Below are 26,403 nucleotides of genomic sequence, written 5' to 3'. Positions count from 1 at the left end.
AAGATGTCCCCACCACAAGAAATTTGCAAAAGCGATTTTGTATCCATAGAAAGCCCATTAAATGTAAGTAAAATGTCTACTTTATGGTTTCAACTAAGTTTTGGGAGAATAAAATGTCAAAGTTTGGATGAAATAATGTTACATTGTCATTCAGTGTAACACAATATTTATGTACAAATTCAAACAACAACATTCTGACTTGTACATATTAAAATATATAAAAGAATAAGGACGCATATTACATTTTATTGTGCTTAAAATGAGTAAAAAAATGGGTAAAACCTAGAATAGATGTATTTTTACCACTTTTTTATTTGCCACTAATTAGCATTTGGGGTGAAAGTAATTAGTCTATTAATATGTCATAAATTGATTTTTAAATTAAGTAATATCAGTTTTAGTTATATTTGGGAGGTTGCATTTAATGAGAACTCCTTGAGAATGCGCGGACAATGACTTTTTTGTCATTGCTGGTCACTTACCTTCAGGAACACCGTCCAGACAGCCACGTCTTATCATAACATGCAGCACGCGACCCAAACAACCGACCAGCCAGCCTTGCTGAATTAAAACCTTGCCCTGTAGCGCAAACAAGAATTTATGAGAAAAACTTAAATTCAGCAACAGAGAAACTTAACTCACGGAAGCTTTCAGGGTCTTCGAAGGAATTTAAGATGAGTTCGCCAAGTTCTTGTCCGCAAACGATTGTAGACGTTGTATTTATTTTCCCTACTATGGCAGTAAATGGTGGGTGAGATCTGACATTCTTCCAAATTTCTTCCTGTGTGTTCATCAAAACAAAGACATTTATACAGGTTTAGAACAATCTGGTGAGTAAAGGATGACAGAATTTTCACTTTTGGGTGAAGTATCCCTTTAAATCAGCATTGCTCACAAATATGACCTCCTTTACATATACCAGAATTCATTTGAAGGTTTGAATGCACTGAGAAGTGTTCATGCATCTGATCATGATTTCATCAAGGCTGTATCAAATGGTTTTATATTCACCGTCAACACATTAATCGTGTTAGAAATTACGATTTCGATTTTAAACTAAACACTGTTCATCAAACGATGATTGGAGTAATGACGTCTGCAGAGATTGTTGAGATATTTCAATTAAAGTTTTATTCTAGGATTTCTGTAGCACTCCCAGTATTATGGGATGGTTGCTGTTTTCTACAGACCTTTCATTTTCTACATCAAATTCACATGTTTGTTAAGTCAGATGATTATTTTGTTGTTTATATATCAAGAAGTCACAGCACATCAGATCTCAATTCCGAATCATTTGAGTCGATTCCTTTGCAAAACGATTCAGTGTTTCGAAACGCCGCTCACTGGCGACACCTGGTGCTCAAAACTGTGTTAATGCAACAGTGCACTTCAGTCATATCAAATACATTCAACATCATGAAAATAATGTTCTATTAAGTAGTATTTTGTAACTTCATACTTTTCTCAGTTTACTAAACAACTGTAATAATAACATTTTGAAACCAGTTAACTGTTGCCCAGTATTAACTCTTAAAGTGTATTTCGGCACCATATGATCTCAATATTGCACTGAACCCATGTTAAAGAATGCCATTAAATAAAGTTTTCATTTTTATTTTCAACTTCTGGAATGGGTCTCCTCGTTTTGTAAATTTACTTCTTTCCAAATCTATATGGACATTTATTACTATTGATAACAAAAACTCGTACTATATCACTCACATTCCTACAATTACATACATTTAGACATCCACGCATTATAACACGAATCATTAACATTGCCTTTTTCAACAATAAAGGTGTATTAAAGCCTTTGCAATGTTCTTTGTGGAAAGCAAAGGTTCGTTAAGATATCAAATCAGTTGTAAAAGTCATTTGTGAGTGGAAAGAGAAAGGTCATTTCACTTTCACTTCATAACAGTTAAAAATAATGCATTTGTTTATTTGTAAATGCGGAAGAACAGAGAACAATGAGGTGGACACAAGGTAGGTGATTAAATTCAATTTTATTTATATAGCGCCTTTCACAATTTCATTGTTGTAAAGCACCTTTACATACATTATGATTATTTTAAAAAAAATAATTCATCGATTTTAATTAATAATTGCGGGTTTTTCACCATGTTGTATTATCAAAAACTATCAATTTTTACTAAATGTACCTTGCATTAGAAATATTGTGATTGTCAATACATTTGATAACATACTTTTATTACTTTCATGCATTTTAGGTGAACCGTCCCTTTAAATTTCAAGGAAAAGACCAGACACGGACCTGTCTTATAAAGGTTGTGTTCACTTGGGAAATCTTGTAAAAAAGTAATTTATTGTTAAATAATGCATTTGCAAATACGTTTTTACTTTTTATAGGCTTACCACATTCTATAAACAGACTTTACCATGTTTTAGCGAAGGTCTGTTATTCATTTAAAGTAGTGAATTTCCTTGGTAACCATTTAATTAATTCACAATATGCGCACATTTATTCCTAATCTTATCCCTAACAAATTGCTGAAAATGGCACCGTCTCTTGTCTTCACACTTTTAATTGCGAATTACATTACATCAATCACATAAATAACGTATTTTTCATCTAAAACAGCGTTTTGCAGTTTGCACCAGTGGATACTGCCGGTCAAAATTTCTATTTTTCTATCGTTGCGTTGTGATATTATCGGTATCGAATCGTATCGTGAGGTAGCCTGTGATTCCCACCCCTAAAGTAAATTATAATACTGTAATAATCGCAGTTCATAGCACAGCTAATGCTTATGTTTATGGAGTATAAACTTCATGAAGCAACGTCAGCAGTCTCCCGGTGAGCAACAGCGGCAAGGAACCAAAACTCCACTATAAATGTATAAACGTGGAGAAAAAAACCTTGGGAGAGACCAGACTCAACCGGGAGGACCAGCTCTCCTCTGGCATAATATCGTAACACTGCTGCGACTACAGAGAGGATGAATACTCCTCGTAAGCTGTGAGACTCGCTAACCGTGTCAAAATCAAGAGGCAGGTGCCGAATTAAGTGCCTTACGCTTAAATATTTAAATCGGTCCAACTTTCTTTACTTACCTTGAAGTTATGCTTACCAGCGATATATATCTAGGATACTTCTAAGATCAAGTGGTTCTCTGTAGTAGCGACTCAAGTAAAACCAGCGAATTGACACGTATCGACATTCTTTGGCGAATTCTGTTGACGAAAGCACAAATGAGTCAATACGTTCTTCTACCGTCTTATCGTATATTTTCAAGTTTAGAAAGTAATATCAGTTTTAGTTATATTTGGGAGGTTGCATTTTATGAGAACTCCTTGAGAATGCGCGGACAATGACTTTTTTGTCATTGCTGGTCACTTACCTTCAGGAACACCGTCCAGACAGCCACGTCTTATCATAACATGCAGCACGCGACCCAAACAACCGACCAGCCTTGCTGCATTAAAAGCTTGCCCTGTAGCGCAAACAAGAATTTATGAGAAAAACGTCATTCAAGTCACGGAGTACAATCTTGATAATGTCAGTGTGCTATTGGGTTGGACACATTTTTCGTCACAGCAACAGAGAAATGTAACTCACAGTATCTCTCAGGGTGTTTGAAGGAATTTAAGATGAGATCGCCAAGTCCTTCTCCAAATTCTGATACTTTGAGCTCCATCGTGTCCGTGTTGATCAGGAGACTCCACAAACGATTGTAGACGTTGTGGTCGATTAAGTGTTTGACGGCGGTCACTACTTGCCGCATTAAATCCCGGAATTGGTGTTCAGACAGAACGTTCTTATTAATGAATTCCCCAAAGGACACGGAGGGAAACGGATAATCCAGAATGAGGATGTGCTGGTTTTCTTCTTCGAACCAGTCCAACATTTGTACGATGTTGGGACATTTCTCAGGTTTATGAAGCAGCAGATTTAGGGCCACTTCTTTGAGCAGAGGCTTGTCATAGCCAGGCTGGTAAAAGAAAGACAACATTAAGAAAGGTTAGCTGACTGTAGTGTGATCGTCTAAAATTTGATTTGTAACTTAATGCAGAATCTTAAAGATTGGACTTGATATTTTAGATATATTATATATATTGCCGACTTACAATGTTGATGTAAGTGTCAAACCTCGACCCCTTTGGAACAAATTTGATGGCGACCTGCGAACAGAAATCATTACATTTAAGATTTACAGCAGTACATCACACGCTACAGTCTGTAAATTCATTGAAACACATTTGGATAGAAAAATCACTACACTTGTATCTGTGCGTTTGATGAATAGTAGGGTTGGGCGATGTCTACAGTGAAACATGGATAGTGTCTAATAATATGACTATTTATATTTGATTTCATTTATGTTAATTTATATTATTATTTTATTGTATAATAGTTTTATCAAATAAACAATTTGTTTTATGCATCCTGTTGTTTTGACAGATTAAAACAATCCGTACGATACATTGACATCTAGCGGTTGAGCTTGGTATCGCAATCTCAATTCAAAATATTGGAGAGACAAGTTTAGCAATGCAACGATTCTTCTCGGTTTCTTTTGATTGTTATCAGAAATAATCTACAGGCGCTCTATTGTTTGTGAATGTGTACCGGAAGTTAAGTTGGGGTCACAAAAGTGCGCATGTGCAGTAACGTTTGCGTATGTTGTTAAGATGAAACCGTCTTTACAACGCGGGCTGCGCAGACACGCGTGTTCTTTATACAACACCGGTCTTCTTTACACACTTATAGTCAGGTGGGTCTGCGCAAACTGCGCGAGTCACGTGACGAAAGTGAAACATTTGCTGTAATCACTATATCGGTTCAACATCGTCATGTCTGTCAGCCATCGGCGATGGACGATGGCATCGTCTATCGGCCCAACCCTAATGAATACAGCCAAAGCGTTTCTACCTTTAGGCCATCAGATCTGCGAGTCCCCTCATAGATCAACCTATGATTTGTAATCCTTATTCCCACTTCATAAAGCGACGCCAATGTTCCTAAAACATTAAAGACAAAAGGATCATGTCAGATTCATTTTTGCTTGACTTTCGATAGCAGCGCTGCTTGCGATTTAACACAAGAACTATTCATTCAAAAACACGTGCGGGGTTCATTACATTCACTGCGATTCAACAGAATGAAAAGATGAATTATAAATTGAGAATAAAAGCATATTTCTTTCATCTACTCACTAGATGACTGGGAATCAGCTGGTTTTGTCGGCTCGAGACCTGACTGAGGATCAGCTGTTCGGAAGCGAGAGAAGGTGCTCTTTATAGCCTGCCATCTTTTCTTCAGGCCGGCACGAACACCCTTCTTTTTGTTTTCTGTTGTTTGTTGTTCTGTAAGATAAAGAAAATCATAGTTACCACCTGATACAGCAATATATCACCGACTAGCCTAGTTACTAAATCTGATCAAATATGAAATCTGTTGAACGTCACATGTTTGACATGCCTGCCATTGTAGTTGGAGCTGTCGGGTCGAGTCCTGATGGAACTTGCTGATGATCGGCCTGATCTTCGGGAGGGGTTTGCTCCCGGTTACAACAACCAGGAAGGACATCGACCGGGTCTTGCAAGACTGATGTCTTAAAGACACTTAGACGTGTCTGCTCGGATGGACCCGGTTGAGGATCCGATGGATCCGGGTCAGAGCGAGAGAAGGTGGTCTTTGTAGCCCGCCATTTCATCTTGAAGCAGGCGCGGACACCCTTCTTCTTCTTGCCTTCTTCTGTTTGAATGAAAAAACAAACACAAATAAGCCAATGTGAGAAGATTTGATAAATAAGGTGCTAAAATTAAACGCCCGTTACCACTAACACAGCCCAAATTCTCTTGTGAAATGACTCCAAAGATTTACATGATAAAATAAAGCACATAATCTATGTAAACAAGTAAAAATAAGAGACATTTTCCTTCATTTCTTAAATGATCACCCAACATTACATTACATTAAACGGAAACTAAAGTGCATTAATACGATCTCTGAGAAAAGTGTACTAAAACGGCAAATAAACAGATAAGGATTTTAAACTATGAAGTATTTTAAAACATATTTAAACTTAAAAACATCCTCAAGTTCGACCGTAACATAAACACACTGGAATCGAGTCACCAAACAACCGTATTCAGTAACTTATATATTTCCCTTCTTTTATTTTAAATCACATTTTACTTCCGAGATATACAGAGTTTGTTATTGTGCACATTGGTATCTTGTTGTAATGGCGTGACTGACCTGCTAGTTTTCTCTCCATGTCGCGTGCTTTATAATACTTACACAGATGTAAATCTGATGATAATCGCGGCAACTGCGTCTATTTCGCCAAAATCTGACCGTGTGGACTTGAACAGTCGCTCGGGTAGACTTGTGTAGGTTTGTATCGTGTCAAAACCTCTGAAAAGACCGGAGAGTGACAGCTCGTGTTGACGCTTTCGCTCGGACCACTAACTGAAGAAATTCGATGACGCTGCGCGTGTTTGCATCTTTTGATGCGCGCGGTCTATGACGTCACCAAGGTAAACGAATGCTGCGGGACGTTTCGCTCAAAACACACCAGAAAATCATTAAATTGCTTGTTGTGACTTACTATGTGTTATAAAATAGCTTTTACACTCACTTTTATTAATAATATTCACCCGTTCAAAAAATATCGACATTATTGAACTTTCCTTGAAAGTTACCAGGTAGGTGCATTACTCTTAAACGTTTGTATTGTATTTATATCCCCGACATGTTCTGACACGCACTGTAGCTAGAGATTTTTCTATAGCCTAAATACAATACTAAATACAAACTAAATACAATACTAAATACAATACTAAATACAAACTAAATACAATAAATACAAACTAAATACAGTACTAAATACAAACTAAATAGGCCTACAGTACTTTTTTCTGAGGGAAAACGCTCTTCTGCTTCTGTTTGTCTTGTTTGAACCCATTCGTATGTGTACAGTATTCATTAACATGCCATTAAAACAGTATCAACAAAGTAACTTTCTCAATGCTTCCATCTTCAGAAAGAAGATTCACTCTTGCTTTTTTCCGAAGAAGATGCCATCATGCATGAACACGATGAGGATGATGACGATTTTGCACAATTCTAAACAAAATATTCAATAATATATACTTTTATAATAATAATAATAATATAACTTCGGATTGTTGTATTCCTGTTTGAGCGTTAAGAGTTTCCACAGCTGATGATGCGTGACGTCAAGCAAATGAAGCGAAATGCTGCCATCTAGCGCACGCGGTGTTTCTCAGCATCTAAGAAAACGACCTGGCAAAAAATCTCACAGAAATCGAAATGGTTGTGTTGTTACTGGTTTAATCGGGAATTATATTGGGTGGTATCTGGTGGTGAAAGAACCAGACCAAAGTGCCCCAGAACGGTTTGCTGTCCTACATTCTTCAAAAAGTCGTCAAAAATATATATATAAAGTAATATTTCCTACTATGGTAGTCAATGGGGGGAAAGATCTGTCTGGTTATAAGCATTCTTACAAATATCTTTCTCTGTGTTCATCAAAACAAAGACATTTATACAGATTTGGAACAACTCGAAGGAGAGTAAATGATGACAGCATTTTCATTGGGTGAATTTTTGGGAGGAAAATATCCCTTCAAACATTGAAACTGACTGAAGACGGGCACTTTGTCCGTAAAAGTAAAAAACACCAGACAGGAAGCTACTAACCCACAGCAGCATCACGGGAATCACAACCACAGCCAGATACTTATTCTGTACTTTTAGTTTTGTTTTGGTTTTGAAATAAGCACTCAGATGAATTTCAGAAACGTTCTTGTAAATAGGAGCACCAGCAAAATATTTAGCAGCACACATAGGCCTACAGCTTCTTCTGCAGGTCATCGTTTCTTTCATCTCTCGCTGTCTCAATTTCCTTTAAGCTGAAGATTCTTCTGCCTGCCATACTGTAGTCACAGGTGGGATGAAATGTTTAATACAGCATTATTTTGAGTGAGATGGTTTTAATTAACCTCCTTCGTGTAGCTTTTGGTTTTGAATAGAATGTAAAAATGTGGCGATTCATATAGAAGCATTTTACTCAAATGTTTTGTAAATTTGTTTAATTTCTGTTTTTAAGAAATGCATATACAGTATTAGCTTTATCTTTTACATTTCTCTATTGAACTGTAATGTTTTTAGGGGAATTTTTGCAGTTTAGGTTTAATATTCTATAGCCTACTTTTGAAAGTATATTTTACTTTCTTACAACACATTTGTTGGTCAACCCGTTCTCATCAATCTGCGTATAAATAACACGACTTTACACGTTCCAATTGCATATAATGCATATAATTGCTGCCATATATTGCTTGAATAACTATTGTATCCTGTTTAGCTGACAGTCTGAACTTTATCACACCAGTTTTTATATTTTTGAAAAAACCTGTTAGAGGTCAGACATTTGACACGGACGCTTCAAAGCATTTATGTCAAAACATAAAAATTCTGTTTCGGAGCTTGATTCCTTTTTTCCCATGATCATGTGATCAGTAACTGCTTCTATTTTTGTTTTGTAAAGTGCATCTCATTACAGTTTCAAAATCATCACTCACTTCTCAATAAACATTTGTCCCTATACTCCAGATCATCGGTCATCCTGCTTATGTTTTTTATGTAACAATTGTGGCTAAACAAAAGTATTTCACATACTTTTTCTTACTCCATAACTTTTTAAATGATTATAAATAGTTTGTGTGACCTAAAAGTATTATCCTGTTATTATTAGTCATCGAAAATTTGAGAACATAATACTCGATTCTGTCCTACAAGCACATACATGAAGACATTAAGGAATAAGGTTTGTAAACAAAGAAAAAAGTGATTCCTCAATTGCAAGGTTTGAAGCTTTAATCAAACATTTCAGTACATCAACAATTTGTTCACGTGAACGTTTGTTTCAGTTTTCAGAACATTCTGTTGTTTTGTTTTCTGTGTGTTTCAGGTGAAGAGTTTCTCTGACAGATGAAGAATATGGCTCACACTTGGTTTATTTTACTCTTTCTACTAAAGCTCTTGTGTGGTAAAAAATAGTTGATTCACTTTCGGTTTTAACCTATCCATTTCAGCATTAATGAATTTAGATTACATTGAAATGGTTTGTTTAACTACATGAACGTTTGGAGTATGCCTTTACAAGTCATCTGCTTGTTTGTGTTCTCGAAACAAAAACAATGTAAGCGTCAAGTTGGTCTGTTGCTTGTTTTAGAAGGAATTTGGGAACTTTTGGTCACTTTAAACCAGATAAGATCAGCAAACCACCTGGGTTTTTTACTCAACAAGATATTCACATGATTCAGTTTGATCGGTAAGTAATTTCTGTTTTTGTTTCAGATGCGTCTTGTGATGGAGAGAAGACAGTGATGCACAACACTCATAATACTGAAGTAATACTAAGACAATTTTATCACAATGTTAATGGTTTTTTTAATATGTCTTTTTAATGATTATCTCGTCGTTTTTCAGATCCCAGCTCCTGAAATTATCAGAGATTATCCACCATGTGAAGGAAGCACAAGCTCTAAATGCCTTGTTGCATGTTCAGTATCGAACGTGGCACAAGCTCAGCTCTCGTGGTATAACGGAAGCAAGTTGTACTCAAGCCTCAGGATTTCTGATCTTAATAAAATACTATATCTTGCGGTGAAATATAATGAGACAAACAACTACAGCTGTATGGTTTCCAGTTCAGGCATCAGTAATACTTCATATTTCAATATTTCCAGTCTCTGTCAGCCATGTTCAGGTAGGATGGCTGTGATTTAATTTGTTTGTTTGTTTGTTTGTTGCCAGTAAAACACAGTTTTGTCATGTAAAATCACATGTTTTCCTTTTAAATTGGCAATCTTTTTCTGTAATTGGACGTTTTTTTGCTGTATTTCAAAAATACACAGTAAAAAAAATTACTGTCAAAAACAGTAATTTCCATCAGCCAGGGCGCCAGTAAAATACCGTACAATAACCGTTTGTCATGTAAAATTACATGTTTTTCTTGTAAATTTGCAGTCTTTTACTGTAATTTGACGTGGTTTTTTTCCATATTTCAAAAAAATGTAAAAATTCTAGGGACAAAAATGTAATTTTCCACCATCTGGGGCGCTAGTAGAATACCGTAGAATAACAGTTTGTCATGTAAAATTATATGTTTTCCTTGTAAATTTGCCGTCTTTTTCTGTAATTTGATGTTTTTTAGCATATTTCAAAAATACCTGAAAATCTATAAAAATAAATTCTGTTAAATGAGTTTTTTTGGGGGGAAACTGCCTGGGAAACATTTTTATCTGTCTCTTGATGTGTTTTAAAACAGTTAAAACAACGACAACAATTCTAGCGAGTGAAGGGGAGTCGGTCACTTTACCCACTTACCTTACTGAACTGAAGGACGGAGATGACATCATGTGGTTTTATGAGCACACTTTCATTTCTGAATTCTATAAAAGCAGAATTACATATCATGACTGTAACGATGGAAGATTCTCTAACAGACTTCAGCTGGATAGTAATAATGGATCTCTCACCATCGCAAACCTCATTAAAACCCACTCTGGAGTGTATAAATTAAAGAGTCCTACTGCGTCGCTAATTGATCACAATCAACAGTTGTGTCAGGGTTATAACATTACTGTCTATGGTGAGTTTAGATCTCTTATAATATAACTCATATTGTGTTCATAGCATATCAGAATAATAATAACTAATGTTCAAACGGTTATATATATACTGTATATACAGGTATATTGTTTTTATGTATCGGATACATGAATAATTATTGATCTGGACTGATGTCTCTGAACATTAAACCAATAATGTTGTATATTGTTTGTTCATTGATTTATTGATTTATTTTTTCTCTGATGTTCTCCAGATACTTTGCCAGTTCCTGTCATCACCAATGACTCAACACAGTGTTCATCATCATCATCAAAATGTGTGTTTTTGTGCTCAGTGAATGTGACACGTGTGAGTCTCTCCTGGCACAAAGGAAAGAGTTTATTGTCCAGCATCAGTGTGTCTGATCTCAAAAGAAGCAACTTTCTGTGTCTGGAGGTGGAATACCAGGACACAAACACGTACAGCTGTGTGGTGAACAACTCATTCACCAACAAAACTACACGACTTAACATCCGTGACCTATGTAAAGGTATGATGACAGCAGATTATTACAAGCTTGAGGTGATCTCTTCAGGCATTTGTTTTCTCCTGAGCTCTATTAACAATGAGTCAAAGTTTGATCACCTTCAAATACTTTATATTTTCTATTTACCCCCATTATTGTTATATAGAGCAATAAGTGCAAACTATTTGCAAGTATGCATTCTGAAATTTGTTTGTTTTCTATTTCCTATAATTACAGAACACATCCAGCATCACAATATTTATCTTGTAATTGGCATAGATTTTGCTTTTATTATTACTATTGTGTTGATCTGGTGCTGCTGCAGGAGGGGGTGAGCAAGTCAAGGCCACAAATATAATTGACAGCATATGAGACTTGTGCAAAAGTCATTTTTAAAGAAATGAAGTGTTGTTTGTAGATGAGCAATATTCAGTCTTTCTTTGCCTGTGTTTTTATATGAATTGAATGAAGTGGCACCATTAAGAGCCTTTAAACATTGCTTTATAATATATTCAAAATATAAAACTTTGTTTTGGTTAGGTCCTATTAAGGTTGTCTGAGTTGGTAAATCACTTGTTAGATTTTGTTTAGCTGTACATTTTTTTGTTAAGATTTTCACAAAAATCTCAAAATAATTGCGGCTACATTAGATTGTGAAACAGAATAAATGTTATAAACATGAGAATAAACACAGAAGTTTTGTCAGTTTTTTTCATGTGTAAGTGTTGTCTGACCGTTTTGTAATCTGATGTTCAATAAATTGACTTTTAAACCAATTGTCTCACTGGAAAAAATGATTATGTGCCTTTGTAGATTTTATGAAAAGAACTTATTAAAATATACTTTGTTCCTGTTTTAAAAACAATTGAGTTCAAATAACGTAAACATTTTGGGAATAAAATCTACTTATTTCGGTTGTTAAGATTTTAATTATTTTGTTTGAGTAATTTTAAGTGAATCCAACTCAATTTTACTATGTAACTATGTTCAGAAGCACAGTGCTTATCCCAAGGCTGAGGGAGGCACAATATTCATCATGAAGTGTGTTATTTCACTTATTGTGTAACTGTGCTACCAGTACAGAGAAAGTACGTGAAACGTGAAGTTTGAGTTGGACAAATTGTTTTTGTTCAATGTAATCTTTTTATTTGTTTACTTTAAGTAATATTTACTTAATATTTTAACAAATAAATGTATTTAATAAGTAGAATTTACTTTATTCTGGTTAGTAAGTTGTACTTGAATTTAATTTTTATTTTAGTTAAAAGTGCCACTGAATTACACTTAAGATGATTACTTATCAACTCCCAGAACGACCATGTCTCATATTGCAAACATTATTAATGTCATATTTGTCATTTGATACTTTGTATTTTCGTCAGCTTTTGAACTTGCTGTCTATCTCTGCATGTCTTTGAAATGTACAACTACACCAATGACAGCTGAGCAAATAAGGCAACAAGACAGGTCATACAAATGATCAAAAGTCTTTTTAAAAAATCTGCATGATTCTGGGAAAGAAAATGAGACCTAATAAGGAAAGAGGGTGTACGAGGAACTGATTAGCATTCACACAGTGTAACGCTGTATTTGTTAAACATGTGTCAAATAACGTGAAATGACGGCAGAAGTCACTTTGTCTGACATCTGCAAATAAAAATCTCCCCAGAGGAACTTACAACCCAAAGCAACATGCGATTCAACCACATGCAGCACAAACCTTGTGTATAGTTTTAGTTTTGCTTTACATCTTTCTGAAGACGGCAGATAAATCTCAACACCGTTAGAGCACCAACGAATACACAAAACCCGGTCTTCTTCTACAGGCCATCGTTTCTTTTGTCTTTCTCTGTGTCCAGTAAGGCACATTTTCTTCAAGCTGAAGATTTCTCTGACAGGTGGGATGAAATGCACATTCTATAAGCGATACAGTATGTCGTTTAATCTCTTTTACGGCTTTCGAGTTTTTCAGCTTTTCAAAAACATTTTGCATCGTATCTTGTGTTGACATCGAGATTCATCATTTAATGATAACATTTTTATATGCCAGAAAGTATTTAGATTTTTGATAGCCAAAATGTACGATTCCAGAACACAAGTGTTTATGATTTTCTTTTCATTTTTCAATCGAGCAGTTTAGTTTAATAGCATGTGACTGCTGTTCAAAGTGTGATTCGATGCTGTTTAAAAATGATTCGTAACTAACTATTAAGTTAATAAAAGTTTTGTGCCTGCAGGTAATCCTGCATTCATAAATGAATGAACGTTTCATGTGATACTTTGGATCTTTGGATTTTCCAAGGCACAGTACTTTGATGACTTTTGCAAAACTCTTCACACAGTTCTCCTAACTAACTTTCAACTTGGCACAGCAGTTCATTTCAAAATCAAAACACTTCGTATGTCTCAGATCAGCACATTAAAGCAAAGGTTTTCACCCAACAAACACACATTGTCACTTATAAAACACAGACCTAAAAAACACTAACTAACATTATACAGTGTTTCCTTTTGTATTTTGTTTTACAAAACAGGAATGACTCTCCCTACTGTTTACAATTCACTGCATGTTACACATTTGAAGTTTAGCAAATGATTTATTCCAAATGGTTCATTTAGCTGATTTTTGTGCCATGCTGGAAATATACATTTTAATGTTTTTATATATATAAAAGAGGACTTGCGAATGTTCTCCCCAATGGAAAATACACATCTTCGGACCATGATTAAAAATTACACAAAAAATAATCATATTGACTTATGTGATATTTTGTCTTTTGCGTGTTTCAGATAATGGGCGAGTTTCACTGAATGATGAAGAATATGTCCCATCCGCTGTTTATTTTGTTCTTTCTACTGAGACTCTTGTGTGGTGAATTTTAAACTTTAATTCAATAGCGTTTGCCCACAAATCTTCTGTATGTTTGTGTCCCCCGGATATTTTTTTCTTTTATTATTTTACTGTATTATTTACAGTTTGTATAACATGATTTCTGTCTGTGTTTCAGATGTGTCTAGCGATGGAGTGCAGACAGGAATGGTCAACTCTCATGATACTGAGGTAATACTGTGACTTTGAAACAGTTTATCCCCATGTCAAAATGTTTCGTTTGTTTTTTGTATGTTTTTTCAAACATATAAAGTTGTTTTTCTCGTGGTGTGAATTATATATACACTGTGAGTGTTAAATTGACCTTTTTAACACTCACTGTGTGTTCCCACGCGAATGAAGCGTTAAGCGAGAGTGATTTACATGTTAAGTCAATGCAAAGACGCGATAGACCTACTTGCGGCGCGATTCGCGCGAATTGAGCGTTTCGGGCGTTTGACGCGTGATTCGCGCGAGTTGAAAAATCTGAATTTTGGCGAAAATTCGCGCCGCGTTAACCAATCAGGAGCTTGCTCTAGTAGTGACGTGCAGCGTCTGTGCACGAAGGCAGCCCAGAGAAACAGATAAGCACCGCAACTGAAGTCTATTTGAATTATAAACAGACAGCGTCTTTGCAATAACTAATCACATATTTAAAAACTAGAATACTAATTTCTCGCTAGAAATGCAATCAGAAGTTGTTGAAAGTGAAAATGAAACTTACATTTACACAAAACTATGCTCCAACGGGCGTTTCGGCCGCCATTTTATTTTTTCGACCTTGCGTCTGTTGTGAATTTCACGCGCGAATGACGCGAATTTCACGCGCGAATGACGCGAGTAAACTCAAAATGTTCAAGCGTCCAACTAGGCGCGAATAGCACGATTCATTCGCGCAAACCTCGTCTGGTGGGAACACACAGTCAGGGTTTTGCTGTGCATGTCAAACTTTATCATTTGTTTTTTGTGAATGTTTTTTCAAACAAATAAAATGTTTTTTCTCGTGGTTTTCAGATCCCAGAGATTACCAGAGATTATTTAATTGGATCAAAATGTGCCGTGGTGTGTTCAGTGTCGAGTGTGTCGCAGGCGAATCTCACGTGGTATAACGGAAGCAATTTATACTCCAGCGTCATGATTTCTGATTTCAACACCAAACTCTACTTAGAGGTGGAACATCAGGATAAAAGCAACTACAGCTGCGTGCTGTCCAGTACACACATCAATAGCATTATATATTTAAACGTTTCCCGTCTGTGTCAGTCATGTTCAGGTAGAACAGCTGTGATACTAGACTATTTGTTTATCGATTGGGTTCATTTAATTTGAGATTGAAACAAGCATATAAACAGAATTCAGTGATAATCCAGGCATAAATTGTGCCTGAAAAAGAACCGTTTAATATGTTTTATTAACGTCTCATGATGCTTTCTAATACAACAGGTGGAACAATAAAAATGATGCCAGTGAGTGAGGGAGAGTCGGTCACTTTATCCACAAACCTTAAGGAAAGACAAAAAGACATGCAGTGGTATTATTATGAAAACTCGTTTATCTGGAAACTTCTTGAAAACACGACTATATACCATAAGCATGATGATGGTAGATTCACAAACAAACTGCAGGTGGACAATAACACTGGATCTCTTACCATCAACAACATCCGTGAAATAAATGCAGGGCTCTTTCTACTGATCACTTATAAACCACTCATGGATCAACTATGTTATAAAGTTACTGTGAACGGTGAGTTAAAATACACATGCACGACTTATCTGTGGCATTATCTGTAAGTTTACCTATCAGGACTGAACATTTTTTAATGTGTTTACCTCTAATGCTCAGAGATGATGTATTTTTGTAGGCTAACTCGGAAGAAAATGCCTCACGGCTGGTTCCCTCGACCGAAAGCCTGCATTTTTCCCATAGACTTGGAAGATTGCAAAAAATAAGTTTGGAAGATCGCAAAAAATAAGTTATGTGATTAACAAAGGTTTATGATGTTTACACGTTTTGTCTATCAAGATAATCTTTACAAATTAACACAACATTTGTTACTTTTGAAGCCGAAATACAATCGGCAGAAGTAAAAAGCTAACACGATGCTATAAACAGACTACACTTGAGTTCGCTCAATTTCAACGTGACCAAGCATCCGACAACTCTTTCAAACTTTATAAAAATGTGTTCCCTTGTGAGTAATTACTCCGTGAATGAATCCGCATCTACGTTTTCAGAGATTTGTGCCCATGTTTCATTATTTGTGAGCTTTATATGCGCGTTGACGTCTAACTTCCCCGCCAAAGGAAGTAGTCTTGTTTGCCACCGCCGTTTATAATACACAATAATGCTTTAAAAAATCACAAGCGGGTTATAACTGGTGTGTTTTATGTCATAGAATAAAGCGTGAAAATATTTAGAAGTTTTGTTTACCACAGACCTAATTTCGGGCGATGTACCCAAAACCCGTTATAAAACACATAGACTTTGGGGCATGGGACCGGAAGTCCTAAAATGATAACTCGCTTCCGGGGTTAGCCTACAAAAATACGTCATCTCTGAGCCTCTCCATTCACCCTTTTTAAACTGTTTTATGTAAAACCATGGTCTCTTGATGTTTTCTGAAACAGACAGACCAACAATGATGTCGGTCCATGAAAAAGAGTGTGCCATTATACCCACTAATCTTACTGAACAGAACGAGGATTGCATAGACTGGTTGTATAAAGATGCTGTCATTGCTGAACTCCGTATAAATCAGAGCACAATCCAACATTATGATGGTAGATTCAAAGACAGACTGCAGCTGGACAATAAGATCGGATCTCTCACCATCAAAAACATCAGTAAAATTCACTCTGGACTCTATAAACTAAAAATCACTAAAGATTACGAAATAATAAGCGAGAGGTTTAATGTTACTGTCTATGGTGAGTGAGTAAAAACACAGGCATTGACTGTTGCAATGTTGCTTTAATAGATTTATTTTTCTTAATTCTCCAAAAAAATGCTCAAAATTGAAGCTCATGACAACGATTTACATGTCAAATCTAACTAACAGTAGAATAGCGTTAGAATTGTAGAATATAATTATATAGAATGAAGTTGTGTAGTTCAGTCATTGATTAATCATTCTTTACTCTTTGATGTTCTCTAGATCATCTGCCTGTTCCTGTCATCACCAGAAACTCTTCTCAATGTTCTTCATCATCAGAAAGATCTTCAGTGTCAAAATGTGTGTTGTTGTGTTCAGTGATGAATGTGACACTCATATTTCAAAAATACCTGAAAATCTATAAAAATAAATTCTGTTAAATGAGTTTTTTTGGGGGGAAACTGCCTGGGAAACATTTTTATCTGTCTCTTGATGTGTTTTAAAACAGTTAAAACAACGACAACAATTCTAGCGAGTGAAGGGGAGTCGGTCACTTTACCCACTTACCTTACTGAACTGAAGGACGGAGATGACATCATGTGGTTTTATGAGCACACTTTCATTTCTGAATTCTATAAAAGCAGAATTACATATCATGACTGTAACGATGGAAGATTCTCTAACAGACTTCAGCTGGATAGTAATAATGGATCTCTCACCATCGCAAACCTCATTAAAACCCACTCTGGAGTGTATAAATTAAAGAGTCCTACTGCGTCGCTAATTGATCACAATCAACAGTTGTGTCAGGGTTATAACATTACTGTCTATGGTGAGTTTAGATCTCTTATAATATAACTCATATTGTGTTCATAGCATATCAGAATAATAATAACTAATGTTCAAACGGTTATATATATACTGTATATACAGGTATATTGTTTTTATGTATCGGATACATGAATAATTATTGATCTGGACTGATGTCTCTGAACATTAAACCAATAATGTTGTATATTGTTTGTTCATTGATTTATTGATTTATTTTTTCTCTGATGTTCTCCAGATACTTTGCCAGTTCCTGTCATCACCAATGACTCAACACAGTGTTCATCATCATCATCAAAATGTGTGTTTTTGTGCTCAGTGAATGTGACACGTGTGAGTCTCTCCTGGCACAAAGGAAAGAGTTTATTGTCCAGCATCAGTGTGTCTGATCTCAAAAGAAGCAACTTTCTGTGTCTGGAGGTGGAATACCAGGACACAAACACGTACAGCTGTGTGGTGAACAACTCATTCACCAACAAAACTACACGACTTAACATCCGTGACCTATGTAAAGGTATGATGACAGCAGATTATTACAAGCTTGAGGTGATCTCTTCAGGCATTTGTTTTCTCCTGAGCTCTATTAACAATGAGTCAAAGTTTGATCACCTTCAAATACTTTATATTTTCTATTTACCCCCATTATTGTTATATAGAGCAATAAGTGCAAACTATTTGCAAGTATGCATTCTGAAATTTGTTTGTTTTCTATTTCCTATAATTACAGAACACATCCAGCATCACAATATTTATCTTGTAATTGGCATAGATTTTGCTTTTATTATTACTATTGTGTTGATCTGGTGCTGCTGCAGGAGGGGGTGAGCAAGTCAAGGCCACAAATATAATTGACAGCATATGAGACTTGTGCAAAAGTCATTTTTAAAGAAATGAAGTGTTGTTTGTAGATGAGCAATATTCAGTCTTTCTTTGCCTGTGTTTTTATATGAATTGAATGAAGTGGCACCATTAAGAGCCTTTAAACATTGCTTTATAATATATTCAAAATATAAAACTTTGTTTTGGTTAGGTCCTATTAAGGTTGTCTGAGTTGGTAAATCACTTGTTAGATTTTGTTTAGCTGTACATTTTTTTGTTAAGATTTTCACAAAAATCTCAAAATAATTGCGGCTACATTAGATTGTGAAACAGAATAAATGTTATAAACATGAGAATAAACACAGAAGTTTTGTCAGTTTTTTTCATGTGTAAGTGTTGTCTGACCGTTTTGTAATCTGATGTTCAATAAATTGACTTTTAAACCAATTGTCTCACTGGAAAAAATGATTATGTGCCTTTGTAGATTTTATGAAAAGAACTTATTAAAATATACTTTGTTCCTGTTTTAAAAACAATTGAGTTCAAATAACGTAAACATTTTGGGAATAAAATCTACTTATTTCGGTTGTTAAGATTTTAATTATTTTGTTTGAGTAATTTTAAGTGAATCCAACTCAATTTTACTATGTAACTATGTTCAGAAGCACAGTGCTTATCCCAAGGCTGAGGGAGGCACAATATTCATCATGAAGTGTGTTATTTCACTTATTGTGTAACTGTGCTACCAGTACAGAGAAAGTACGTGAAACGTGAAGTTTGAGTTGGACAAATTGTTTTTGTTCAATGTAATCTTTTTATTTGTTTACTTTAAGTAATATTTACTTAATATTTTAACAAATAAATGTATTTAATAAGTAGAATTTACTTTATTCTGGTTAGTAAGTTGTACTTGAATTTAATTTTTATTTTAGTTAAAAGTGCCACTGAATTACACTTAAGATGATTACTTATCAACTCCCAGAACGACCATGTCTCATATTGCAAACATTATTAATGTCATATTTGTCATTTGATACTTTGTATTTTCGTCAGCTTTTGAACTTGCTGTCTATCTCTGCATGTCTTTGAAATGTACAACTACACCAATGACAGCTGAGCAAATAAGGCAACAAGACAGGTCATACAAATGATCAAAAGTCTTTTTAAAAAATCTGCATGATTCTGGGAAAGAAAATGAGACCTAATAAGGAAAGAGGGTGTACGAGGAACTGATTAGCATTCACACAGTGTAACGCTGTATTTGTTAAACATGTGTCAAATAACGTGAAATGACGGCAGAAGTCACTTTGTCTGACATCTGCAAATAAAAATCTCCCCAGAGGAACTTACAACCCAAAGCAACATGCGATTCAACCACATGCAGCACAAACCTTGTGTATAGTTTTAGTTTTGCTTTACATCTTTCTGAAGACGGCAGATAAATCTCAACACCGTTAGAGCACCAACGAATACACAAAACCCGGTCTTCTTCTACAGGCCATCGTTTCTTTTGTCTTTCTCTGTGTCCAGTAAGGCACATTTTCTTCAAGCTGAAGATTTCTCTGACAGGTGGGATGAAATGCACATTCTATAAGCGATACAGTATGTCGTTTAATCTCTTTTACGGCTTTCGAGTTTTTCAGCTTTTCAAAAACATTTTGCATCGTATCTTGTGTTGACATCGAGATTCATCATTTAATGATAACATTTTTATATGCCAGAAAGTATTTAGATTTTTGATAGCCAAAATGTACGATTCCAGAACACAAGTGTTTATGATTTTCTTTTCATTTTTCAATCGAGCAGTTTAGTTTAATAGCATGTGACTGCTGTTCAAAGTGTGATTCGATGCTGTTTAAAAATGATTCGTAACTAACTATTAAGTTAATAAAAGTTTTGTGCCTGCAGGTAATCCTGCATTCATAAATGAATGAACGTTTCATGTGATACTTTGGATCTTTGGATTTTCCAAGGCACAGTACTTTGATGACTTTTGCAAAACTCTTCACACAGTTCTCCTAACTAACTTTCAACTTGGCACAGCAGTTCATTTCAAAATCAAAACACTTCGTATGTCTCAGATCAGCACATTAAAGCAAAGGTTTTCACCCAACAAACACACATTGTCACTTATAAAACACAGACCTAAAAAACACTAACTAACATTATACAGTGTTTCCTTTTGTATTTTGTTTTACAAAACAGGAATGACTCTCCCTACTGTTTACAATTCACTGCATGTTACACATTTGAAGTTTAGCAAATGATTTATTCCAAATGGTTCATTTAGCTGATTTTTGTGCCATGCTGGAAATATACATTTTAATGTTTTTATATATATAAAAGAGGACTTGCGAATGTTCTCCCCAATGGAAAATACACATCTTCGGACCATGATTAAAAATTACACAAAAAATAATCATATTGACTTATGTGATATTTTGTCTTTTGCGTGTTTCAGATAATGGGCGAGTTTCACTGAATGATGAAGAATATGTCCCATCCGCTGTTTATTTTGTTCTTTCTACTGAGACTCTTGTGTGGTGAATTTTAAACTTTAATTCAATAGCGTTTGCCCACAAATCTTCTGTATGTTTGTGTCCCCCGGATATTTTTTTCTTTTATTATTTTACTGTATTATTTACAGTTTGTATAACATGATTTCTGTCTGTGTTTCAGATGTGTCTAGCGATGGAGTGCAGACAGGAATGGTCAACTCTCATGATACTGAGGTAATACTGTGACTTTGAAACAGTTTATCCCCATGTCAAAATGTTTCGTTTGTTTTTTGTATGTTTTTTCAAACATATAAAGTTGTTTTTCTCGTGGTGTGAATTATATATACACTGTGAGTGTTAAATTGACCTTTTTAACACTCACTGTGTGTTCCCACGCGAATGAAGCGTTAAGCGAGAGTGATTTACATGTTAAGTCAATGCAAAGACGCGATAGACCTACTTGCGGCGCGATTCGCGCGAATTGAGCGTTTCGGGCGTTTGACGCGTGATTCGCGCGAGTTGAAAAATCTGAATTTTGGCGAAAATTCGCGCCGCGTTAACCAATCAGGAGCTTGCTCTAGTAGTGACGTGCAGCGTCTGTGCACGAAGGCAGCCCAGAGAAACAGATAAGCACCGCAACTGAAGTCTATTTGAATTATAAACAGACAGCGTCTTTGCAATAACTAATCACATATTTAAAAACTAGAATACTAATTTCTCGCTAGAAATGCAATCAGAAGTTGTTGAAAGTGAAAATGAAACTTACATTTACACAAAACTATGCTCCAACGGGCGTTTCGGCCGCCATTTTATTTTTTCGACCTTGCGTCTGTTGTGAATTTCACGCGCGAATGACGCGAATTTCACGCGCGAATGACGCGAGTAAACTCAAAATGTTCAAGCGTCCAACTAGGCGCGAATAGCACGATTCATTCGCGCAAACCTCGTCTGGTGGGAACACACAGTCAGGGTTTTGCTGTGCATGTCAAACTTTATCATTTGTTTTTTGTGAATGTTTTTTCAAACAAATAAAATGTTTTTTCTCGTGGTTTTCAGATCCCAGAGATTACCAGAGATTATTTAATTGGATCAAAATGTGCCGTGGTGTGTTCAGTGTCGAGTGTGTCGCAGGCGAATCTCACGTGGTATAACGGAAGCAATTTATACTCCAGCGTCATGATTTCTGATTTCAACACCAAACTCTACTTAGAGGTGGAACATCAGGATAAAAGCAACTACAGCTGCGTGCTGTCCAGTACACACATCAATAGCATTATATATTTAAACGTTTCCCGTCTGTGTCAGTCATGTTCAGGTAGAACAGCTGTGATACTAGACTATTTGTTTATCGATTGGGTTCATTTAATTTGAGATTGAAACAAGCATATAAACAGAATTCAGTGATAATCCAGGCATAAATTGTGCCTGAAAAAGAACCGTTTAATATGTTTTATTAACGTCTCATGATGCTTTCTAATACAACAGGTGGAACAATAAAAATGATGCCAGTGAGTGATGGAGAGTCGGTCACTTTATCCACAAACCTTAAGGAAAGACAAAAAGACATGCAGTGGTATTATTATGAAAACTCGTTTATCTGGAAACTTCTTGAAAACACGACTATATACCATAAGCATGATGATGGTAGATTCACAAACAAACTGCAGGTGGACAATAACACTGGATCTCTTACCATCAACAACATCCGTGAAATAAATGCAGGGCTCTTTCTACTGATCACTTATAAACCACTCATGGATCAACTATGTTATAAAGTTACTGTGAACGGTGAGTTAAAATACACATGCACGACTTATCTGTGGCATTATCTGTAAGTTTACCTATCAGGACTGAACATTTTTTAATGTGTTTACCTCTAATGCTCAGAGATGATGTATTTTTGTAGGCTAACTCGGAAGAAAATGCCTCTCGGCTGGTTCCCTCGACCGAAAGCCTGCATTTTTCCCATAGACTTGGAAGATTGCAAAAAATAAGTTTGGAAGATCGCAAAAAATAAGTTATGTGATTAACAAAGGTTTATGATGTTTACACGTTTTGTCTATCAAGATAATCTTTACAAATTAACACAACATTTGTTACTTTTGAAGCCGAAATACAATCGGCAGAAGTAAAAAGCTAACACGATGCTATAAACAGACTACACTTGAGTTCGCTCAATTTCAACGTGACCAAGCATCCGACAACTCTTTCAAACTTTATAAAAATGTGTTCCCTTGTGAGTAATTACTCCGTGAATGAATCCGCATCTACGTTTTCAGAGATTTGTGCCCATGTTTCATTATTTGTGAGCTTTATATGCGCGTTGACGTCTAACTTCCCCGCCAAAGGAAGTAGTCTTGTTTGCCACCGCCGTTTATAATACACAATAATGCTTTAAAAAATCACAAGCGGGTTATAACTGGTGTGTTTTATGTCATAGAATAAAGCGTGAAAATATTTAGAAGTTTTGTTTACCACAGACCTAATTTCGGGCGATGTACCCAAAACCCGTTATAAAACACATAGACTTTGGGGCATGGGACCGGAAGTCCTAAAATGATAACTCGCTTCCGGGGTTAGCCTACAAAAATACGTCATCTCTGAGCCTCTCCATTCACCCTTTTTAAACTGTTTTATGTAAAACCATGGTCTCTTGATGTTTTCTGAAACAGACAGACCAACAATGATGTCGGTCCATGAAAAAGAGTGTGCCATTATACCCACTAATCTTACTGAACAGAACGAGGATTGCATAGACTGGTTGTATAAAGATGCTGTCATTGCTGAACTCCGTATAAATCAGAGCACAATCCAACATTATGATGGTATAGATTCAAAGACAGACTGCAGCTGGACAATAAGATCGGATCTCTCACCATCAAAAACATCAGTAAAATTCACTCTGGACTCTATAAACTAAAAATCACTAAAGATTACGAAATAATAAGCGAGAGGTTTAATGTTACTGTCTATGGTGAGTGAGTAAAAACACAGGCATTGACTGTTGCAATGTTGCTTTAATAGATTTATTTTTCTTAATTCTCCAAAAAAATGCTCAAAATTGAAGCTCATGACAACGATTTACATGTCAAATCTAACTAACAGTAGAATAGCGTTAGAATTGTAGAATATAATTATATAGAATGAAGTTGTGTAGTTCAGTCATTGATTAATCATTCTTTACTCTTTGATGTTCTCTAGATCATCTGCCTGTTCCTGTCATCACCAGAAACTCTTCTCAATGTTCTTCATCATCAGAAAGATCTTCAGTGTCAAAATGTGTGTTGTTGTGTTCAGTGATGAATGTGACACATGTGAGTCTCTCCTGGTACAAAGGAAAGAGTTTATTGTCCAGCATCAGTGTGTCTGATCTCATCATCAGTCTCTCTCTACATCTGGAGGTGGAATTTCAGGATACAAACACATACAGATGTGTCATCAAAAGTTCATTTTCCAACAAAACTACACAACTCAACTTCAATGAACTATGTAAAGGTATGACAGCAGTCGATCGTGCACTCTAAAAAGTGCTGGGTTGTTTTTGAGCCGTGCTGGGTAAATATTGGACAAAACGCAGTGTTGGGTTACCAGCATCCTAACTGTTGGTTTGTGGTCGCAATGGATGTCAAATGTGGTGTTAATTTGCCAGACAATTTGCATATGGCAACGTGCGCAAGAGAGTACCAGCAGCAGGCTTCCTGGATCATTGTGAAATAATTTTATAGCGTTTTACCGATTTGATCATAAGCAATTTAGAACAATAAATCATCAACATTATGATGAATTAATGGAAATTGTGTATTGACTCGCCTATCTTTTAAAAAATATACATAGCATAATCTATGTTTGCTTACCAAGCCAATCTTATTTTATTAAGCATTATCTCGTAGTCGTTTATTTTCTGGTTGAAATTTAGTTGAAAACAGTTATTCAAGAGTAAAAGTTTCTCTTTGTTTATTGCAGATCACCAGCAATCAAATGTTATTGCTTTTGTTGGTGTTGCTCTTGCTGTTGTTGCTGTTGCTGCTTGTGTTCTGTTGATCTGGTGGAAAAGGAAATTTCCACGTCAAAAGGGCAACTACCATCTGGCTACATGTACTTTATACCTATGTGCATATTTTTTGCAAAATATATTATTTCTTGTTAGAGAGAAGAAAGTTGACTTAGTCATTGTCTTTTTGTTGTTGTTTGTGAAGTTGCATCATAAGCACCTTGAAGAACATCATTTAAAATATACAGTATACATTAATATAGTATACAATTACTGCTTTGCCTTTTCACAATACACATTTAAATGTAAAATGTGTGTATTGTAAACCATTCAATTTATGTTATAAAGCATTACTTTGGCCCAAAAGGAAGTTGTTGATAACACAGTGATTACAAATGTAAACTTCAAAATGGCACCTAATCTCCATACAACCAATAATTGATGCTAAACTCATTAGCTAAATGCACTCATGCCTTGTAAGATCTCACAGTTTTTAAGATGCATTTGGTTTTGTTCAACAGATGCCAGTGCAGAACACGATGTGGTCAGATTTGTTGCTGCACAAGCAAATGGTTGATGCTTTACACCTTCACAGTACATTTTTACAGTGTAAACCATTGAATGTCAAATTACCTCATTTAATGCAGTGTGTGTTTATGTAACAGGGGCATCTGCACAGGACACATCAGACAACAGACCTAATGAGGAGTCACGTTTGATCACATCATTATCACAGGAGAACATGCCCTCAAATCAACATTGCTGCTTTTAGTTAGAATTTTGTTTCTGATAACGATGTATCCACAAAAACAGTTGTACACTGAGAACATCTGAGTACATTTATGTTGCACTTATTTATGTATATCAAGAACAAGTCAACAAACATAAGCGGGGCATATACTGCTCATATATATCATGCGTCTATGTGTGTTTTTTCATTTGTACTGTTCTTTTTTGTATGCTTTGAGTTTGTTTTATTTCTTCGTTCACGTTAGACAGTTTTATGCAAAAACGGCTGTGTGAAATAAAAATGATTGTGATAATGAAAATACACGTAATGAGCTGTACACAGACTTCTATTCTCGTCTATGCACATCACTGTATTTAAATGCATAGTAAATAAAACAATGAAAGTGTGTGTAATGAATAATGAAAATGAGTTTGTATCTAAACACTATGTGCAGCAGATGTATGACCATTAGATGGATTATTATGGGGTTTTGAGTCACAACATGGATGTATTTTTGCGGTAAGACAACTGGGATCAAGTCATGCACGTGATTTTTTTTTTTTAATAGTGCCAAACATCAGACAACGATCTCCTTACTCGACTGTACCAGACTTTTACTGTGCACGTGTTATCTGCCACGAACAACGTTTATTGG

General features: G+C 35.6%; 5 protein-coding genes across 11 annotated transcripts; 4 read left to right on the top strand and 1 right to left on the bottom strand.

The window, feature by feature from the left end:
- Positions 1 to 693: 693 nt before the first annotated feature.
- Positions 694 to 6,420, bottom strand: LOC130548591 (serine/threonine-protein kinase pim-1-like). Its single transcript, XM_057325440.1, has 9 exons — positions 6,269 to 6,420; positions 5,444 to 5,719; positions 5,179 to 5,328; positions 4,895 to 4,983; positions 4,090 to 4,143; positions 3,581 to 3,953; positions 3,363 to 3,455; positions 3,093 to 3,195; positions 694 to 781 (listed from the first exon to the last, which is right to left on the bottom strand). Exons 2-9 carry the CDS (start codon positions 5,676 to 5,678, stop codon positions 733 to 735), a joined length of 1,146 nt encoding a protein of 381 aa, XP_057181423.1. The 5' UTR covers positions 5,679 to 5,719; positions 6,269 to 6,420; the 3' UTR covers positions 694 to 732.
- A 1,365-nt stretch (positions 6,421 to 7,785) lies between these two features.
- Positions 7,786 to 11,822, top strand: LOC130548592 (uncharacterized). Its single transcript, XM_057325441.1, has 7 exons — positions 7,786 to 7,941; positions 8,967 to 9,044; positions 9,356 to 9,408; positions 9,488 to 9,767; positions 10,329 to 10,652; positions 10,887 to 11,162; positions 11,376 to 11,822. Exons 2-7 carry the CDS (start codon positions 8,987 to 8,989, stop codon positions 11,471 to 11,473), a joined length of 1,089 nt encoding a protein of 362 aa, XP_057181424.1. The 5' UTR covers positions 7,786 to 7,941; positions 8,967 to 8,986; the 3' UTR covers positions 11,474 to 11,822.
- Positions 11,823 to 12,882: 1,060 nt separating this feature from the next.
- Positions 12,883 to 17,414, top strand: LOC130548521 (uncharacterized). Its single transcript, XM_057325360.1, has 7 exons — positions 12,883 to 14,010; positions 14,147 to 14,199; positions 15,022 to 15,280; positions 15,451 to 15,753; positions 16,638 to 16,937; positions 17,165 to 17,259; positions 17,391 to 17,414. The coding sequence occupies exons 1-7, from the start codon at positions 13,950 to 13,952 to the stop codon at positions 17,412 to 17,414; spliced, it is 1,095 nt and encodes a 364-aa protein (XP_057181343.1). The 5' UTR covers positions 12,883 to 13,949.
- A 14-nt stretch (positions 17,415 to 17,428) lies between these two features.
- Positions 17,429 to 18,884, top strand: LOC130549174 (uncharacterized). The gene is made up of 3 exons (XM_057326377.1): positions 17,429 to 17,714; positions 17,949 to 18,224; positions 18,438 to 18,884. Exons 1-3 carry the CDS (start codon positions 17,480 to 17,482, stop codon positions 18,533 to 18,535), a joined length of 609 nt encoding a protein of 202 aa, XP_057182360.1. The 5' UTR covers positions 17,429 to 17,479; the 3' UTR covers positions 18,536 to 18,884.
- A 1,060-nt stretch (positions 18,885 to 19,944) lies between these two features.
- On the top strand, positions 19,945 to 26,130 carry LOC130548915 (uncharacterized). 7 transcript variants are annotated; one of them, XM_057325976.1, is made up of 9 exons: positions 19,945 to 20,098; positions 20,991 to 21,072; positions 21,209 to 21,261; positions 22,084 to 22,342; positions 22,513 to 22,815; positions 24,229 to 24,522; positions 24,991 to 25,137; positions 25,540 to 25,590; positions 25,684 to 26,130. In XM_057325976.1, the coding sequence occupies exons 2-9, from the start codon at positions 21,012 to 21,014 to the stop codon at positions 25,788 to 25,790; spliced, it is 1,275 nt and encodes a 424-aa protein (XP_057181959.1). In that variant the 5' UTR covers positions 19,945 to 20,098; positions 20,991 to 21,011; the 3' UTR covers positions 25,791 to 26,130. The 7 variants fall into 7 exon arrangements, with proteins under 7 accessions (XP_057181959.1, XP_057181957.1, XP_057181958.1 ...); XM_057325974.1 differs by having other exon boundaries at positions 20,438 to 21,261; XM_057325975.1 differs by having other exon boundaries at positions 19,945 to 21,072.
- Positions 26,131 to 26,403: the final 273 nt, after the last annotated feature.

The sequence above is a fragment of the Triplophysa rosa genome, linkage group LG25 (assembly GCF_024868665.1).
Source record: "Triplophysa rosa linkage group LG25, Trosa_1v2, whole genome shotgun sequence".
Taxonomy (NCBI): Eukaryota; Metazoa; Chordata; class Actinopteri; order Cypriniformes; family Nemacheilidae; genus Triplophysa; species Triplophysa rosa.
The sequence above is the reverse complement of the archived record's forward strand: the minus strand, read 5'-3'. Positions and strand labels throughout refer to the sequence as shown.

Coding starts and splice junctions, on each gene's coding strand:
- LOC130548591 (XM_057325440.1), bottom strand. CDS start 5,678: ATGAAATGGCGGGCTACAAAGACCACCTTCTCTCGCTCTGACCCGGAT. Junction 4,144..4,894: donor GCAGATCTGATGGCCTAAAG/GTAGAAACGCTT, acceptor TTCTGTTCGCAG/GTCGCCATCAAATTTGTTCC. Junction 782..3,092: donor ATCCTAGATATATATCGCTG/GTAAGCATAACT, acceptor ATGAACACACAG/GAAGAAATTTGGAAGAATGT.
- LOC130548592 (XM_057325441.1), top strand. CDS start 8,987: ATGAAGAATATGGCTCACACTTGGTTTATTTTACTCTTTCTACTAAAG. Junction 9,768..10,328: donor TCTCTGTCAGCCATGTTCAG/GTAGGATGGCTG, acceptor GTTTTAAAACAG/TTAAAACAACGACAACAATT. Junction 11,163..11,375: donor CATCCGTGACCTATGTAAAG/GTATGATGACAG, acceptor CTATAATTACAG/AACACATCCAGCATCACAAT.
- LOC130548521 (XM_057325360.1), top strand. CDS start 13,950: ATGATGAAGAATATGTCCCATCCGCTGTTTATTTTGTTCTTTCTACTG. Junction 15,281..15,450: donor TCTGTGTCAGTCATGTTCAG/GTAGAACAGCTG, acceptor CTAATACAACAG/GTGGAACAATAAAAATGATG. Junction 16,938..17,164: donor GTTTAATGTTACTGTCTATG/GTGAGTGAGTAA, acceptor GATGTTCTCTAG/ATCATCTGCCTGTTCCTGTC.
- LOC130549174 (XM_057326377.1), top strand. CDS start 17,480: ATGTGGTTTTATGAGCACACTTTCATTTCTGAATTCTATAAAAGCAGA. Junction 17,715..17,948: donor TTATAACATTACTGTCTATG/GTGAGTTTAGAT, acceptor GATGTTCTCCAG/ATACTTTGCCAGTTCCTGTC. Junction 18,225..18,437: donor CATCCGTGACCTATGTAAAG/GTATGATGACAG, acceptor CTATAATTACAG/AACACATCCAGCATCACAAT.
- LOC130548915 (XM_057325974.1), top strand. CDS start 21,121: ATGTTTGTGTCCCCCGGATATTTTTTTCTTTTATTATTTTACTGTATT. Junction 21,262..22,083: donor TCAACTCTCATGATACTGAG/GTAATACTGTGA, acceptor CGTGGTTTTCAG/ATCCCAGAGATTACCAGAGA. Junction 24,523..24,990: donor CTTCAATGAACTATGTAAAG/GTATGACAGCAG, acceptor TGTTTATTGCAG/ATCACCAGCAATCAAATGTT.